This window comes from Pararge aegeria, chromosome 9 (genome assembly GCF_905163445.1).
Source record: "Pararge aegeria chromosome 9, ilParAegt1.1, whole genome shotgun sequence".
Taxonomy (NCBI): Eukaryota; Metazoa; Arthropoda; class Insecta; order Lepidoptera; family Nymphalidae; genus Pararge; species Pararge aegeria.
Genome location: NC_053188.1, coordinates 13,074,307 through 13,090,732, shown reverse-complemented (window position 1 = coordinate 13,090,732; position 16,426 = coordinate 13,074,307). Strand labels below are relative to the sequence as shown.

The window sequence follows — 16,426 nt, the reverse complement described above, 5'->3', positions numbered from 1 at the left end:
GAATATTGTTTAGTCAGACAGAAATTCTGTGGTAATAAAAGTATTTAGCTTGTTTAGTTTTGCTATAAGGCTTCATTGTAGTTGTACTCAGGATGTTATTTGACTTTGGCTGAATTTATAACAATATTGTTGCCAACTTCTTTTGTACACATAGCTCAAACTATACAATTATTATAATATTAAATTGACAGGTCTAAAAATAGTTGGATCCTTAAGAAAAAGATGGCATGGTACTATTTTTAGTTCTGCCTATTGAGTAGATTAGAGATTTGTGTAAAACAGAATTGGCACCATTGTAAATAGATTTTAAAGTGTTGAGACTGATATGTGAAGTTATTTATTTCTTATATAAATCAACCAGTGTCAAATCTTGGGGCTCATATAACCTAAGCACCTAGGATCTTGGATGCATCATGCTATTGTATAGATATATGATGTAGAATTGTCACTGATTCTTTGAAGGATTTATGAAATACATTGTTAGTATTACCCTTGATATATTTCATGAAACAAGCTCTTTGTATGTTGTATTTTTTGCACAGTTATAGTATATAATATTAGTGAAGTGTTACGGAAAGCCTTCATATATGTTTTTTGTTAGGAATGGCAGGAGTAACAGTTTTTATAAGTCTTCATTGTTTTGCTACAATCCAGAATCTCTAATAAATTGATTGTCACATTCAATAGTTGGAGTATATCTTACATAGATATACTCCAGCTATTATGACAGGACATAATGTGACAATCCATAAAATTTTTAATGGAAATTCATTTCCTGAAACTATAAAGTGAAATAAGTACAATTACCAAGATGTGGTTAACTCAATGAAGATTTGTAAATTACAGAAATATCTGCCTAAAATGATTTACACATTTTACTTTTTACCTGATCAAATTTACATTTAGGTAATAAAAAATAAATGTAGATAGTGATGGTGGGTGATTACTAGTATCTATGTAAAACTTACAAATGTTTATCACAAATGAAATGTTTTAACTGGCAATCAAGATTTTTTTATTAAATCATTATTTTTGTTTTCAGGTTATTTACAAAATTGCTTTTATTTTTTATTATTTACTTAAAATGTACAGTTTGATTAGTTTTATTTTGTTTTTAAATAAAAAATTTTGCCTTGAGCTTGTAAATATTGTGGGCTTATTTAATTGACATGCAAACATTTAAAAAAATCACCCTCCCCACCCACTTACATCCACTGACCTGTAATATCTCTATTATAATAGTATCTTATCCCCATTTTAAGCGCCAGATATGACATTAGTGTTTTTCAGTAATCATTGAGACCCACAGCTTCACAACTTACAGCGCCAAAATGGCGTGAAATGATTGGAGACAAAAAAAGTGACAACAGCTTATCCAGTCGTGAAAGTAGAGGTCAGTATATTTGCTTACAGCAAAAGATACAAAATTTCATAATACATAGACCATTCATTGGTTGTTAATACTTGTTATGTATATTGCATTTTTGAATAGATCAGTAACGAATTTTACGTGACAAGCGATAAATATTACAAACCGACCTTTCATCATCATTATGATCATACACTGACCTCTATTAATGATCCAGGTCAGTATGTCCAATCCATTTACGGCCCACAACAGGGTCTCCTATCAGAATGAGGGTTTAGACCACAGTCCACCACCTCGACCATGGCGAATTAGTAGACCTTAAGAAAGAGATTATTGTCTAGTTTTCTCTTTTTTTTTATTCCACTACAAGTTTACTGCAATTTCACCTGATGGTGAGTGATGATGCAGTCTAAGACAAAACAGGCTAACCTTAACCTATTAAACTCCTTTTCCCTAATCAGTTTCTACGCACCATCGGGCAGGAACGCTAAATCGCTTAGCAGCACGTCTTTGTCGGTAGGTTAAAACTAGCCACGGTCGAAGCCTCAAAGCAGACCAGATAAAATTCACTAAATTTCCAAATTGCCCCTGCCGGCAATTTAACCTGAGACCTCTAACCACAGCGGTCACTGCTGCACCAGGAAGGTCAACAATATTATATTGTTGTAGAAATTAAAGAAATAATACCAAATAGGATTTTTTTTTATAGTGGCAGATTGATTTTCTCGATGAAATAAGTTTTCCATCAAAAAAGTAGTGAACAGATTTTATTGCCATTTTGACACAGGTTGTCACTAGATTTGGTTTCCTTTTTGCTACAATTTCATGTTGTCTGTTGCTGTTGTTACTTTCAAATATCATAAGACAGTGATGTTTATAGTAAATATTTAATTGTATAGACTTATAATTATAGTAAGCATGACACATTGATGATAATAATGTTTTAATAATAACCATAAATGACTCGCTACTTGGGCAAGGAGTTCACATGTTTACTAGGTATCACTGGATCCTATGTTTAGTTTTTCTGAAGTACTTAGACACCTTGTTATTCTATTGGTTCTGGTTATTAATAATAACATGTGATATTAATCAAAGTTAAATCTAGCCAATCTGCATAAGGTTAGTGAAGGGTTCAACATTTGAATTCCTCTCTGCTATTAGAGTGCAAACCTGCAGTCAACAGTAAGACAACTGGCTCAGAATGATGATAGTAAAAACCTGTACACAAAGTTTAGTTAATACTTAGAACAAAAAGAATAATCACTATTTTTCTGTAAGGGTCTTTGTAGAGGGTGGGCCAGTAATTTAACTATACAATCATGTATTTTAGTTGCATTTCTTGACACTTCAAATACATAAGAATAACCATTATCCAAATCTTGAAGGGCATCATAAACTTCCTCACATTTGTGGTTAGCACATTCTTCCTCATGCACTAACAAAATGTCTATATAGAAATACAAATGTTTCTTGAGAAAATTAAAATAGTCATATTTTTGGGGAATTACGGGAACACAGCTTGAACGGGCATACAGAACTATCATACGTACAACATAAGGTGGTGGTAATATGCTTTCAGACTGCTTGTACTCTGGAATTTCAACCTCTTGTTTCAATAACTCAAAGATTTTCTGAAAATCAAATCTTTCAGATGTACTATCTTCATTGTTTACATAATCAACAGCATTTAATATGTCTTTTACATTATTCGTAAACTTAAGTACAAAGGACGGCTCTGAATCTTTTAATACAAGCAAAGCAAATTCTGTCTTTTTATTTATTGCTTGCTTAGAGTAGATAAAAAAATCCAAAACTCTTTTTAACATGTTAATACGTGTATATGTGGTACCATCATTAAGCCTAAAGATAGAATTTTTATCTTCGTAGCAAACATCCAGGCATATAATAATCCTCTCTGGAACATTAACATTGGGTAAGTTGGGTTTTTGGAAGTTAGCAATTAATTGTTCCTGCAAATTCTCATAATCGTCGCTGAGAGTATTTTTCGGTTTAGCTGGTGAACTGCAATTAAAAATAGTTTTTAAATCAGAAAGGCATGAAATTTAAAATAATTATAACTTTCATTGTAATTATTTACCATGGCTCTTTTGTTTCTTGAGAAGCAAAAATATCCGGAGAATCCATTATTTTATCAATCTCACTCTGATATCAAATTTTTATTAACAAAAGTTTAAATAATGTTTCTATCACAAAGTAATTACTATCTATCACTTTTCCGTGAAATTGTAAATAACAATCACAGATGAAACTTCAAACACCAATTTTTATTTGTAAAATAAAATAAGCACAGACCCTGTTAAAATAAGAGTAAAACGTAAAAAGCTAAAACAAATATTCTCTTTGGGTATTGTAGGTATATTTCTACATTTGTATAGTGTTTATATCCTCATTGATAGTTTGTTTTTTCTCTTTCGTTTTTTTTTTCATGACTTTTTTTAACAAACTAAACCAAAGGCCTTACTTTAGGTCAAACATATCGTAGTCTTTCAAAGTCAAATTTGTATTAGGTAGCTCACTGTTAAATGTCAAGAGCAAGGCTGTCAATATGCTGTCAATTAAATATTCCAGTGTCAGCAATTGTCAGACTCAGTTGGCAAAATTTATAACCTCTAAATAGATTTTAATTTGAAAATAAATGAATTTTTGAATATAATTTGTAAACGTATTAAGGCGTCGAATAAAATATGGATTATCATTACGAACAGACAAGTGAAGTGGAGGCCTTAGACTCAATTTATTATGGAGATATGCAAAGTAAATGAACTTTTGTCATGTATGGAATACTTTGTTTTCGTTTACTTATTTATTTCTTATAGTTTTACAGTCAGCGCCGATGCACAAGTTCAGTATACCTATCAAGTCTGAAGGCTATGATGATGGAGAAGGATTGGCATGCGAATTGGTGTTTACATACACTGCAAAATATCCTGAAGAGTTACCTCTACTTGAAATAAACACAGATGAAAGTTTTGACGAGATGGTTGACCGGAATGAACTTTATAGGCATTTAATTGAACAGGTAATTAATATTTCATAATATCATGAAGTTAGTCATGCAAGGAAGGGGGAATTTAATAATTCCTCAAAGACTTAATTTGTCTTTAACATGATTATTTTCAACTTTACAGTCAGCACAACACCACAATATAAATAGCTCAAAAAATGAACTAGAACCTGTCAATCTACTATATACTTTTCATTATGTGTATCCTTATTTGTGTACATTTGTGTACATTGTGTACATCTTCATTTTACCTACACTACTTAGAATAAAAACTCAGTGTATTAAGAAAGCATAAGTATCATAGGGAGCAAAGTACTATAACCATACTATATAATTTGGAAATAATATTTATTTTGTAGACTTTTTATTTTAATACTTTACCAGTGAATAATTAAATAAAAAAGGTAATTATATCAATGTTAGATTTCATACAGTTTGAATTCATACCAAATTGGACTGAGTTTTTGAACTTACACAAATCTATTTGTATATTCTTTTACAACACGGATATGGTTAGGGTTTGGGACATCCTTTCATGTGTTACTTGATTGTTACAATTTAGTTATCTTTAAAAAAAGTAAATAGGAATCTCATTTTATTTATTATTTATGTACCATAAATTGTGAATGTGCACAATGTGATACAAGAAATGTACAAAGGAATGCTTATCTCTATAAGAGATCTCATCCAGCTACCCGAGGATGAGAGTAAGATAACTGTATTGTGGTGTAGGTCAAATGAAGGTACAAAATACTAAATGATAGCTATTAAAACTGCAATATATATAAATATTAACAAGATTCTACATACTAATACAGAATGAAATTTGAAGCTTCTTGAAAAGAATATCTCATCTCAGGCCACATCTACTCTTGCATGATTTTGTGGTCAGCAGCGAAAATAATAATTAGATCCCGACAACACATTATAAAGTTATAGGATATCGTTTTTAATAAGATTGTGTGCTGATTATTTTGTAACATAAATAAATTTGTGTCTAATGTGTAACAAATTAAAATATATTTATAGTACCTGCCTACATACTAGCAATTCTAAACTTTAACCAATGTTAACCTATTAATATTGAGGCAATTCTTACTAATATCTTGATTTATGTAGTGAGTGGGTAGTAGATGGGGTTTTTATGCAATACATAGCACGCATAAAGAAAAGAGTGAGTAGTGATTGCATGTATTGTGAACACCCATGTGATGATGCAGATCATACCCTGTTTCACTGCCCACGATTTGAAGAAGAAATGGAGAATGTGAAGAAGGAAATAGGAATTGAAATAAAGACAGAAAACCTAACCTCCATAATGCTAGAGGCATCAGAGAAATGAGAATCTATAAAAAAATACATGGAAGAGATAATAAAAGTAAAGGAAAGGGACGAAAGAGAAGGAAGGTAGGACAACAACGTTAGTGGTAGGCCAAATGGCAGGTACACTAATGTTAAGAAGGCAGGAGGGGTTTTTAGTCGGTAGGAGTCCGGCACTATCCATAGGGGTGTCCATGAGGATTTTCCCCTCCTAATATAAAAAAAAAAAAAAAAAGGTAGTAGGTGCCACTATTGTTAGTTAATTTCCTTAGTGGTTATCTATTGTCCATGGCGCAGCATGGTAGACTATGGCCTTAACCGTTCCCATGCTGAGAGGAGACCAGTGCCCTGTAGTGGGTTGGTCATGATGATGATTGTGATAGTTATTTTTAGAGTAGTGGAATAATGAGTACAAAAAATAAAAAAAAAAACCCTTTCACATTACAGGCTGATGAAAACAAAGGCATGGTAATGGTTTTCACACTAGTATCAGCAGGACAGGAATGGCTCAATGAGAAGTGGGACAGCATTCAAAGAGAAAGAGAAGAGGAGGTTCTTGCTAAGAAGAAAGCTGACGAAGAAGCTGAAATGGTAGAGCATTAGATACTTTTTTAAGAAAACAAAGCATATTTTGAAAATTGAATTTTTTTACTTTTTTACATATTTATGAAATACAAAAATTAACAAACATTCCACACAGACTGACTTTATGAGCAAGAGCTTCATCCCCACTGCTGATTTTAGATCATACAGACACCATCTGCTACAATGCGTGTTGATAGGCTTTAGCAACTATTGTTACAAATTAGTGATAGTGACTGGGACCCTTGGCTTAACATGCTCTCTGAGGCACGAGGGTTGACACCAACAATTTCCTAACTACGGTTGAACTACGCTAGACAACCAGCGAGGCAGTTATCATTATACCATTTCCTCAAAAATGCTCAAATGAATTTATCTTTCAGTTAAAACCCTTTTCGCAACAATAAAAGTTTCAATAAAAAAAAAATATTTATTTGCAGAAAAGGTTTGAGGGCACACGAGTGACTGTAGAATCGTTTCTAGCATGGAGAAAACAGTTTGAAAATGAAATGGGTATACCTGCCAAGAGAGAAAAGGAAGGAAAAGACAAAAACAAATTAACAGGCAAAGAGTTGTTCTTGAGGGACACTACGCTTAATGAATCAGATCTCAAATTCCTTGAAGATGGTATGATAATTTTTAGTATGATAAACATGGTCCTGATAAGAGGTTATGACAATGACGATGAGATACTTTAAAGAACTAGAGTTCTAGCTTAATTACTCACTAAGCTACAGTATAGATATGTGTCAGGTGACATTAATATGTAACCCTAATGGGTGCTTGAATGGCATTGGGAAAAGCTGTACACTTATCAAGGTGGACAGACAATATTATCACAGGGCAGGTCGCACAAGATTGTGAAATTTTAGCCCCACAAAAAATGACATCATTCAATATATCACTCCAACAATATTAATAACATCAACTGTTATATTCAAAAACAAAATTAGTTTAGTAACATAAAATTATAAACATTTCAGTTCTGTTCTCAGGGCCAAGTGTGGGATTTTCTACCTTAGTAAAGTAACTAACTTATTCGATTGTGTGAATGTTAACAACGATTTATATAGAAAAAGCGCCATCTATTGAAAATCCTTTTTCCCAATATTCTTACTAGATGGCACTCTTGATCATATATAAATCGTAGTTAACTGTCACGCGATCGAATAAGTAAACTTAGGTAGAAAATCTCACTGAGTTCACTTAAATATACTTATGCCATGTAATTAAAAAAAAACTCTACTTTGCAGGAGATGCAGTCAAAGTGGACGAATCATTGTTCCAAGATTTGGATGATTTGGAACTCTCTGATGAAGATGATGATGACGTAGACTATGTACCAGGTCAGAGTAGCGACAGTGATTAACAAACAATCCCGCGCTCCTAACGCGCTACCAAGAAGATACACAATACACATGGCCTTAATCTCTACGTTATAATACAGTTAATTTGTGCTCGTAAAGACTATAAGGTAATTAAAAGCTTTATAATAATGTTAATTGTTAACTTTTATTTATAAATTGAATAAACACAAAAAAAATAACATCTATAAGTATTAAACAAATCACGAATATAGTCGATCGCCCACATCATATACATCTTTATGGGACGAGAATGTATTGAAATGGTTGAAAACATTTGGGTTAATCATGCAAGTACAATGCGGAGTCCATAAATTACAAGTCGCTTTATAGAAATATTGTGTACGCCTCAATTTGTCGACGCGAATGTGACTCAGATCACACCAACTGTTATTTGATAGTGACTAGAAAAACAATTTGTAACGAATTTATAGTAGTTTTCAAACCATTACATAATTTTAGAGAGTAAGAGGCATGATCTTACGCTCTAAAATAACTAGTGGACATTGTTAAAAACAAATGTATGACGCTCAGCACGTAGTACTTCCACTCTGAACTTTTAGTAGAACAGCCGCTGGCAGCCGTCGATCGGCGTCAAATTTTTTCTATACTCAAAGTTCTAAAGGGCGTTTCCAAGTATCTTCTTACTAAGATTTTTATGGGGGACTCATATTTAAATATGATCTGATGCTCGTGTTCAAATTGCGTACTTAAGTATATCAGAAATAATTGCTTAGCGTAGCTGTCATTCTGGGGCAATCGAATCCCTGTTGATCACGATGTTATTTGCATATCGTCGCCTATCGTTTTATGGATATACGAACAACAGTTATCTTTATTATGTTATAAATAAAGGATTCTCTTTTGAATAATGACAGGTTTGTTTTAGCTGTTGCCCACGTTCTTCGAATACTCTTATTACGATTTACAAGACCCGTTGGAACTGTTGGTTTTCCTGAGATAAAAAGTAGTCTATGTTACTATCAATGGCGTACACAGTGGTTAGACCTCTTACTAAACAAATATATTATAGTAATATGAAAAATATATGGCAGCCAGTGCTTTTGTGCATATATGAAGTCGCTGGTTACTCTCCATCCTTTCAACTAATTCTATGCCAAAAATAAAGTGTAATCGTTGCATAGTTAGGGTGTGAAGGAAGAACAAACAAACAACTAAGGATTTAATTTTTGCATAATTATGAAAACTTTGATGATTTTACTTGTAAGGTGCTATTAGTTAAGATACCAAATTCAGCACTGAAAAATGAATTGCATTGTTTTCCGGTCCACTATACTGTACCTCTTGCATCTCTATTTATTGTCATCTAAAGAAGAAGCAGAGTTAACATGTTAACAAACCTTTTTTCGGAATTACGGATATCTACCTTGTAGCGATGCTTTCTAATTGGCTGACACTTTCAATGTTGCCTTAATACGAAATTAGAGCAAGATTACCATTAATTCAGCCATTAACACAAGGCATGATGACAAAAACAAAGAATAGCTTATATATTGTATTAATCTTATGATATATTTACTGTTCATGTATAATGAAAAACTTTTTTTTTATTATTTTCAAATATGACATGAAACGCCGAATACAAAATTATAATTTCGCGTCTATAGAAACCTTTTTTACCACTTTAACACCTCGCTTCTTCTTTTAAATCTCTCTTAATCTTTAAATTAATATAGGTACACAACCTATATTAATTTGTATTTTGTGCTTTCGAACTATTAGTTGTTGAGATTTTTTTTACCAAATACCAATATCAATAAGGTTTGGCTGTTAGGAACAAAGACTTACGAAACCTCTAATTTGCATATGACGTCACGTGCGCGGCCGCGGCCATGACACCCGGCGAGCGTTTTCGCGGGAAATATCTTTTTAAAAACTATAACTTGCAATTTATATCAACCAACCCTCACATTTCTGCAAAAATAAGATATTTTTGGACATAGTAGAAACTGCCGAACATATAATATGCAGTTTATAAAATTAGTCATCATGCCTATTGCGATGATCATAATGATAATAATCACAGGCTTTATATTTTACCACAGATAAGGTGAGGTGAGGTGACTCTGTGGTAAATTTATAATGTTTGGTTTCTACAACATCATGTTATAGATTTTCTTTTATTGTCGACTGATGCTGCCTGGGTGTTCAATAATTCCGTTATCATCTTAGTCTGTTGTAGGACGACAGACCTCTTTCATAGGAGTTTTCTATAGCGTAGACTCGCGACGCTGCTCAAATGCTGTTTGATTTGTTAAATAATTCCGTAATGACATAAAAATACTTTTCATCAATGTCGAAAGGTAAATTATTACTGTTCTGTGCATTCATAATTCATTTATTTCAAGTAATCAAAAATATTACCAGTTTTCTTACAAAGGTACAGTTAAGTTAAAAATATTAGATAATAATAATTTCATTTATTCAGGCTAAAAACAATGGATACAAAAATTACATGAATTTCCCTAACCTGTGCGGAATAGAAAACCTGTGTTACAGAGGGTAGGTCATTCCTGATGTTACTAAGGGGCATTTTTATATGTTATTGGATGTTCTTTTCTTGTGGATTTGTATAATGGTTTCGAAAGAAAAAAAGGAAAAGATTATTTATTGAATCTTTAATTTAAGTGAGATTGCGTGAAGTTAAGGACTAAGGTAAAGAAGGACTTTATACAGTCCGGTATAACAGTAGATACTACCACAGATTAAATAAATGTTAGATCGCAATTTTAATTTATTTACAATAAAATTCAGAGTTCCGAGCCGAACTCTTAGAATATCAGCAATAAACTTTAGTACCTATCTCTGAGGAAGCACTGAAATTAACTCCAAAAGCGAATCTTAATAATTTACGAGTATATCTTCTAAATGAAAAATGAAGCACAGTTTAATTTGATTACAGATTGAGTGAGCGAGAAATGTCATTGTCAGATGTTTTAAAATATTGTTTGAATATATAGTAATTTTGTGTTTTAACTAACACTTAATTTTATTAAATTTTTATTATTCGAAGTCAAGTTATTCCTCATTAATCACCCAAAATTTGCATTAAAACAATTACAAGTAAAATTAACTGTGAGATATTAACAAGTAAAATAAGTTGTTATTTTTAATAAAACAAATTGTTTTTATTCAGAGAATAGTTTTATTTACACTTTCTCTATAGATATTTACAACCAACAGATATTTTATGTAAAAAGCATTTTGATATAACACGTACCTCAACATTCAAGTAAAAAAATCAACTATTTGAGCAAACAAAACAAATCGCTAGCTCTTAGGTACATCACATTATTAATTATTTATCAGCTAACAAACATTAAATAAATATTCCTAACATAGTATATATTATGCGCGAATAAACGCAAATAACCTAATAAACTTAACTAGGTTTATCTAAACGAAATGCAGTCTCAAAACAAATCATTGTAAAAAATTAATTAGAAATATTTTTAGATGTCTAATTTTAAATACTAATAATTAATAAATTGAGATTCATACATAATTAACCATAGATATGTAATACGGTTATCGTTACGATTTTTAAATTTTCGTCGCAACCAACGACGAAAATTTAAAAATCGTAACGTATATTTATGGCAGATACTGATATCCAACGCTCCACTCGACACGACCACACGTGTGCTGGACAACACCAAACAGTGATACCTTTTGACCCCATGATATGCTAACATTTAATTTACGCACGGCACGGCATCCGAATTAACCTGGTAATCATCTGGATTGCGTGACTTATCTCAGTTGACAACCGAAATGCCATCCCTGAATCTCGGTTTAAACTGTCGCATAGTGCGAATGACAAATGAAACCCCATATTCTTTCAAATAGAAGTAAAGTAGTAGAAGGCTGTGTATTTTTTTTTGCATAATAATGAAATAATCACCCGTGCTAAATTAACAATCTAGACTTGGAATCGTGGTTGCTACACGTTAGGTTTTGGTATCACGTGCCCGGCTACATAAAACAAAAAATAATTCCTTCGTTTTGATAAATACTGATGTACACAAATATTTAAACTGAACTAAATAATCAGTTCTAAAATTATATAGCACGGGTCACAAACCAGTCAATTTACTTTAGTCGAGAGATTTCCGTACTAAAGAATTGGCACCATTGCCCCAGTATCTAAACATAGTTTTGTAAATAACGCCATACAGTTTCAGACGGTAATATATTAAAAATATAGGTACATAAGGTTACCTTGAAATCGAATTACGATTCTGCCCGTGTAATATTAACATTAGGTATTCTACTACTTAAACCTATACAAGACATCAATGTTATAAACAATTAGATAAACAACTGTTTCAATTAACCTTTAACACAACATGCAGATTTGTAAAAAGTTTAATAGTTAAGGCTGCCTTTTCACGAGATACATAAAAGTACACAAAGCAGGTTAAAATCGCTTAATTCAAAACTTAGCTTTACATGTCTCTAGTGAAAAAACAGCATAAATGTAATTACACAAATACACGAAATTGCAATTCCCAAATTACTTAGTTTAAAAATGCTAGATACTTAAGAATAGAAACTGGACATTTATTATAATACTTACGCTTTATTGTACGATTAAGTAACCATGACATATTGTTTTAGTATTTTGACAACTTATTTCAAATAAGTGAGATGTTATTCCAACTATATAGTTCACATCAGAACATAAAAATTGGAAGACCTAGATACAAATAAGATTGGTATACATACCCAACTAAAGTACCTAACACTTTGCCCGCTGTTACTTTAAACCATATTTGCGGTGGTAGGGCCTTCAGATGTTATAACATCTCACTGGGATTATTCAACGAACCTCTTCTATAATACCAATAAATATTATCAACAATCAATATACTAATAAATACTGATATAAAAATCAAATTATATAACTAAGCTAAAATTATATTACTTATAACAAACTTATAAGCCAATGTCTCAATAACCAATGTACGGCAATACATTTTGTAGTAGAGGGGATGTGGCGGTTAAACCACTAGCGGACTCTAGCAATACTAACTTAACTGAAATTCAGGTGTAATGAAAACGTCGCATAAATTTTAAAACGCTCAAACAATAAACATTAGTGCCAACTTGGCCTTAATATACTGCTCTCCTTTTTTCCAAAAAAACATAGCGCGTAAGAGTTGGCATTTCTTTCCGACCTGTCAATATAGTTTTTTTAGTATTAGATTTGTGTCCACTTGTTGGCACCAATGTATAAAATGTAATACCTATAAATATAATACATTTAAAGGTGCATCAACGCTTATAAATAAAATCAATTCTATAAATTCATGACAATTACACAATAAATTTGTGAACGTTTAGGTATTATAATATGTAACAATACCTACACTTACCTAACAAATGAAGAGAAGGCCACATTAAAATGAGTACATAACATTATTATAATCTTACAGTTACCATCCACAATAAGATAAACGAAAGATATAAAATATTTCAACGCTTCTAAAGATATTCTTCCCAGAAAGCTTGCATCTTCAATTGTCTGTTTTGACTGCAAATTTGCAAGATGAAGTTCAAAGCGCTGTCAATAATATACAAAAAATATACCAACCTAAACTCTAAAGCTAGATACAAAAGCTGGATGTAGCTTTATCTCAAGATTATTTACAACTAAATTAAAACAACATGTTAAAACTATATTAATTTAAAATATTTTGACCCAACTGTTACTTATATATTTTGTCGTTTTAAGGCAAATTTAGGGTAACTCACCAATGTAATACCTATATTTTTCCCACCAATCGCTCGCCAATGCCTAATTACGAGACATTTTATAAAAAGGTAAATAACCTTATTACATTCATCAGCGGGGTTGTAAAGTTATTCTACTTTACCCTTATATGTTGAAATATGAGTTGTTGCTGTCTCGCTTCGACGGTTGATTGCATCCCTTTCACTTACACACTAATTACTCTTGCTAGGTTGTTAAAAAAATAAAAAATAAACAAAATTATGTCTTCATCTTAGGCGCGCCTAAACCCCTCGCTACGCGTAGGAACCTGCTTGATGCGACGCCCTCGCTAGACTCGGCAGATAGTTTTAAGTTTCTAGATTCGCTTGGGTTTTCCAAGCACCCGTAACATTACATTATTTTTATGTTTGTTACTTAGTCATTTTGTTTTTTATATTGTTTTAGATTTAGAAAAATGAATAGTGCAATATAGTGCTATGTGTACCTAACTGTAAACACTGTAATCTGTCTGATCAAACGCTGTTATATTATGTCGTAGTAGGAAAAAATATTAGCCAGGGCTTGCAGCGTAGGAATTAAGATTACAGAAGAAGTTTTTAATAGTTATGACCTTTGAATGAGGAAAACTTGCTCTACCTCCTAACTCGTTTATTCATATAGAAAATTAGTAGCATAATTTCAAATATAACTTATTGAAATATTAAATAACAGGTAATTTTTATTTCATTTATGTGGCTTCAGTAATTCCTTGTTTCTTTATTATCCATTTGAATAATGAGCAGAACTTAAGCAATAAAGTATGTATTATTAAATAAAATATCAACAATACTACAAATGAAATATACGCGAGTACTTATTTATATGTTTTCTAAACTTCGCGTGATATTCACATTTTTAATGCATATTTTAATAAAAAGATTTCTCAATATTGTTTACGTTTTGTAAGACAACAAAGTAGGTAAGTACCTAATTATTTGCACTATCTGTTTTGCAGAGTGTGAGACCTAGCTAACAGTATTCGCTAAATAGTCTTATTTACCTAACATAGACACCTTTAAATTATTTTTACATATACCTACATGTATGATACAATTTATACTTAAATGTTCTGCTGTATAATTTTGTTTTTGTAACTAATACGTAAGTGTGCCTACGAGAAAGCCGATGTGCAGTCGACCGTCTGGTTATGCCCGTTTTCACTAAACCTAGGAAGCGCTGAGAGAAATTAATGAAAGATTTAGGTGATACTTAGAGAAATAAACCGTTTTCAATAACCCTTGGATAATGACGAACTAAGTTAGGCGCCATATAAAGTTACGACACCGATAGGTTTTTTATGAATAACCTTAAATCCATACAAAAAATGAAAACTATGATAAAACAAACACAAAAGACAACACCTTGTGGTAAGAGGAATATGTACGCCTAGGAATCTTCTTTGATTAGGCGCTACTTACTTAGGCATTACCTTTTTCTTCCTTAGTGAAAACGGGTATACGACATAATTTAATAAGTTCAATGATATAGTTTTGCACCTCTTCGCTGTACACGGCTAGCATAGGCAGGGGACAAAAGTTATGTCTCTTGACACGGAATAAAATTAAGTTGTCCAACTTCCAAAGCACAGCAACAGGGAATAGGAGTTTACCCAAGTATCATAATATTACTTGTGTATTATTTCCACTTGTGCGCCAATGCTCAGAGATTATCAACTCTCATAACCTGATCGTCTCTGGTTCATCAGGTCCCGTCACGTAAACCGTTTTTGATCTAATGTCACGCCACTATCTCCATTTCACCAGAAAGCACTAGTTTCCTTGCTAGAAGAAATGTAGCATACTCAGGTTGTATTGCCCAGAGCCAGTTAAAATAGTGACGAAGAAATTTCGGCAAGCGATTTACCGTTTTGTAGGTATAATGCTTAAATGGTCCTCTGACGCCTGGGTGTGCTTGCATCGTGTTCGAGGGCGTATGGATTGACTAGTGCAACTATCCCATTATGATTAATTTTAAAATCACACTCAGTCGAGATTTGGGCCTCAGTGATATCGCTCTTAGATTTCTTTGAGCTCTAGGGCTTAACCATTCTGCGGTAGCCCTTTTATTTGTCATCTGTCCGTGATGATCTAAAAGAATATCCATCCTATAAAAACCACGTACCTATATTATGGTCATAATCCGAAGTGCAACGTAATACATCGAACATTTTTGTTTATATATTCTTGTACCGCGTAACTAACATCACATCTTCTATTTTTATCCCCCGACGCAAAAACGACGGGGTATTATGTTTGACGTGAGTGTGTCTGTCTGTGGCATCGTAGCGCACGAACGGATGAACCGATTCATTTTCTTTTGCTTGTAAGGTGAATTAGTTTCGAGTGTTCTTAGCTACGTTTGGTGAAAATCGGTCAAAGATGGTCGCCACATATTTTTTCATAACTCCATCAATGTGGGTATCAACCGAAAGGTCTTGATTAATAAAATTATGTACATTAAGTATATTGAAAGAAGGGGGTCTTTTAGATTTTACATTAAAATTTTATGTATTCTTATTATCTTTTTAACACAGCGATAGTGACGAAATGACATACTATAGTAGGTATCTAACTTTTGCGCCGCGGGACAACGTTCCCAGCCTGTGGACTGTTCATACTGTATCTAATGTGGTCCCAATAGCTTTAAACATTTTCTATTCCCTATTGAGCCACTAAAGTATTGGTAAGTTCTCGCTATCTACGTGTGATAATCTATTTATAAGTTTAGCAAAATAAGACTGCTATCAATACAAGAGTGATATTTACAAACATTAGTTGAATCAACTACTTATAACAAATATCAACGCATCTAAATTTCTTAAAATACCTATCTATTTAGATACTAATAGATATTTTACAATCGATCCTAATGCTCACAAAATCAGCGTAATTCGGTTGGACACTTTCCTTTACGAATAAACTTATATACCAGTGTATTATTTTTTTCCCTTACTGATGATATAGATA

At 32.4% G+C, this 16,426-nt stretch overlaps 2 protein-coding genes across 2 annotated transcripts; one reads left to right on the top strand and one right to left on the bottom strand.

Moving 5' to 3' along the window:
• Window positions 1-2,240: 2,240 nt before the first annotated feature.
• Window positions 2,241-3,674, bottom strand: LOC120626579 (BRISC and BRCA1-A complex member 1-like). The gene is made up of 2 exons (XM_039894132.1): window positions 3,471-3,674; window positions 2,241-3,394 (listed from the first exon to the last, which is right to left on the bottom strand). Exons 1-2 carry the CDS (start codon window positions 3,515-3,517, stop codon window positions 2,608-2,610), a joined length of 834 nt encoding a protein of 277 aa, XP_039750066.1. The 5' UTR covers window positions 3,518-3,674; the 3' UTR covers window positions 2,241-2,607.
• A 403-nt stretch (window positions 3,675-4,077) lies between these two features.
• Window positions 4,078-7,801, top strand: LOC120626401 (RWD domain-containing protein 1). Its single transcript, XM_039893924.1, has 5 exons — window positions 4,078-4,147; window positions 4,210-4,412; window positions 6,165-6,308; window positions 6,740-6,926; window positions 7,553-7,801. Exons 1-5 carry the CDS (start codon window positions 4,078-4,080, stop codon window positions 7,666-7,668), a joined length of 720 nt encoding a protein of 239 aa, XP_039749858.1. The 3' UTR covers window positions 7,669-7,801.
• The last annotated feature ends 8,625 nt before the right edge of the window (window positions 7,802-16,426 follow it).

Coding starts and splice junctions, on each gene's coding strand:
- LOC120626579 (XM_039894132.1), bottom strand. CDS start 3,517: ATGGATTCTCCGGATATTTTTGCTTCTCAAGAAACAAAAGAGCCATG. Junction 3,395..3,470: donor CAAGAAACAAAAGAGCCATG/GTAAATAATTAC, acceptor TTTTAATTGCAG/TTCACCAGCTAAACCGAAAA.
- LOC120626401 (XM_039893924.1), top strand. CDS start 4,078: ATGGATTATCATTACGAACAGACAAGTGAAGTGGAGGCCTTAGACTCA. Junction 4,413..6,164: donor ATAGGCATTTAATTGAACAG/GTAATTAATATT, acceptor TTCACATTACAG/GCTGATGAAAACAAAGGCAT. Junction 6,927..7,552: donor TCTCAAATTCCTTGAAGATG/GTATGATAATTT, acceptor TCTACTTTGCAG/GAGATGCAGTCAAAGTGGAC.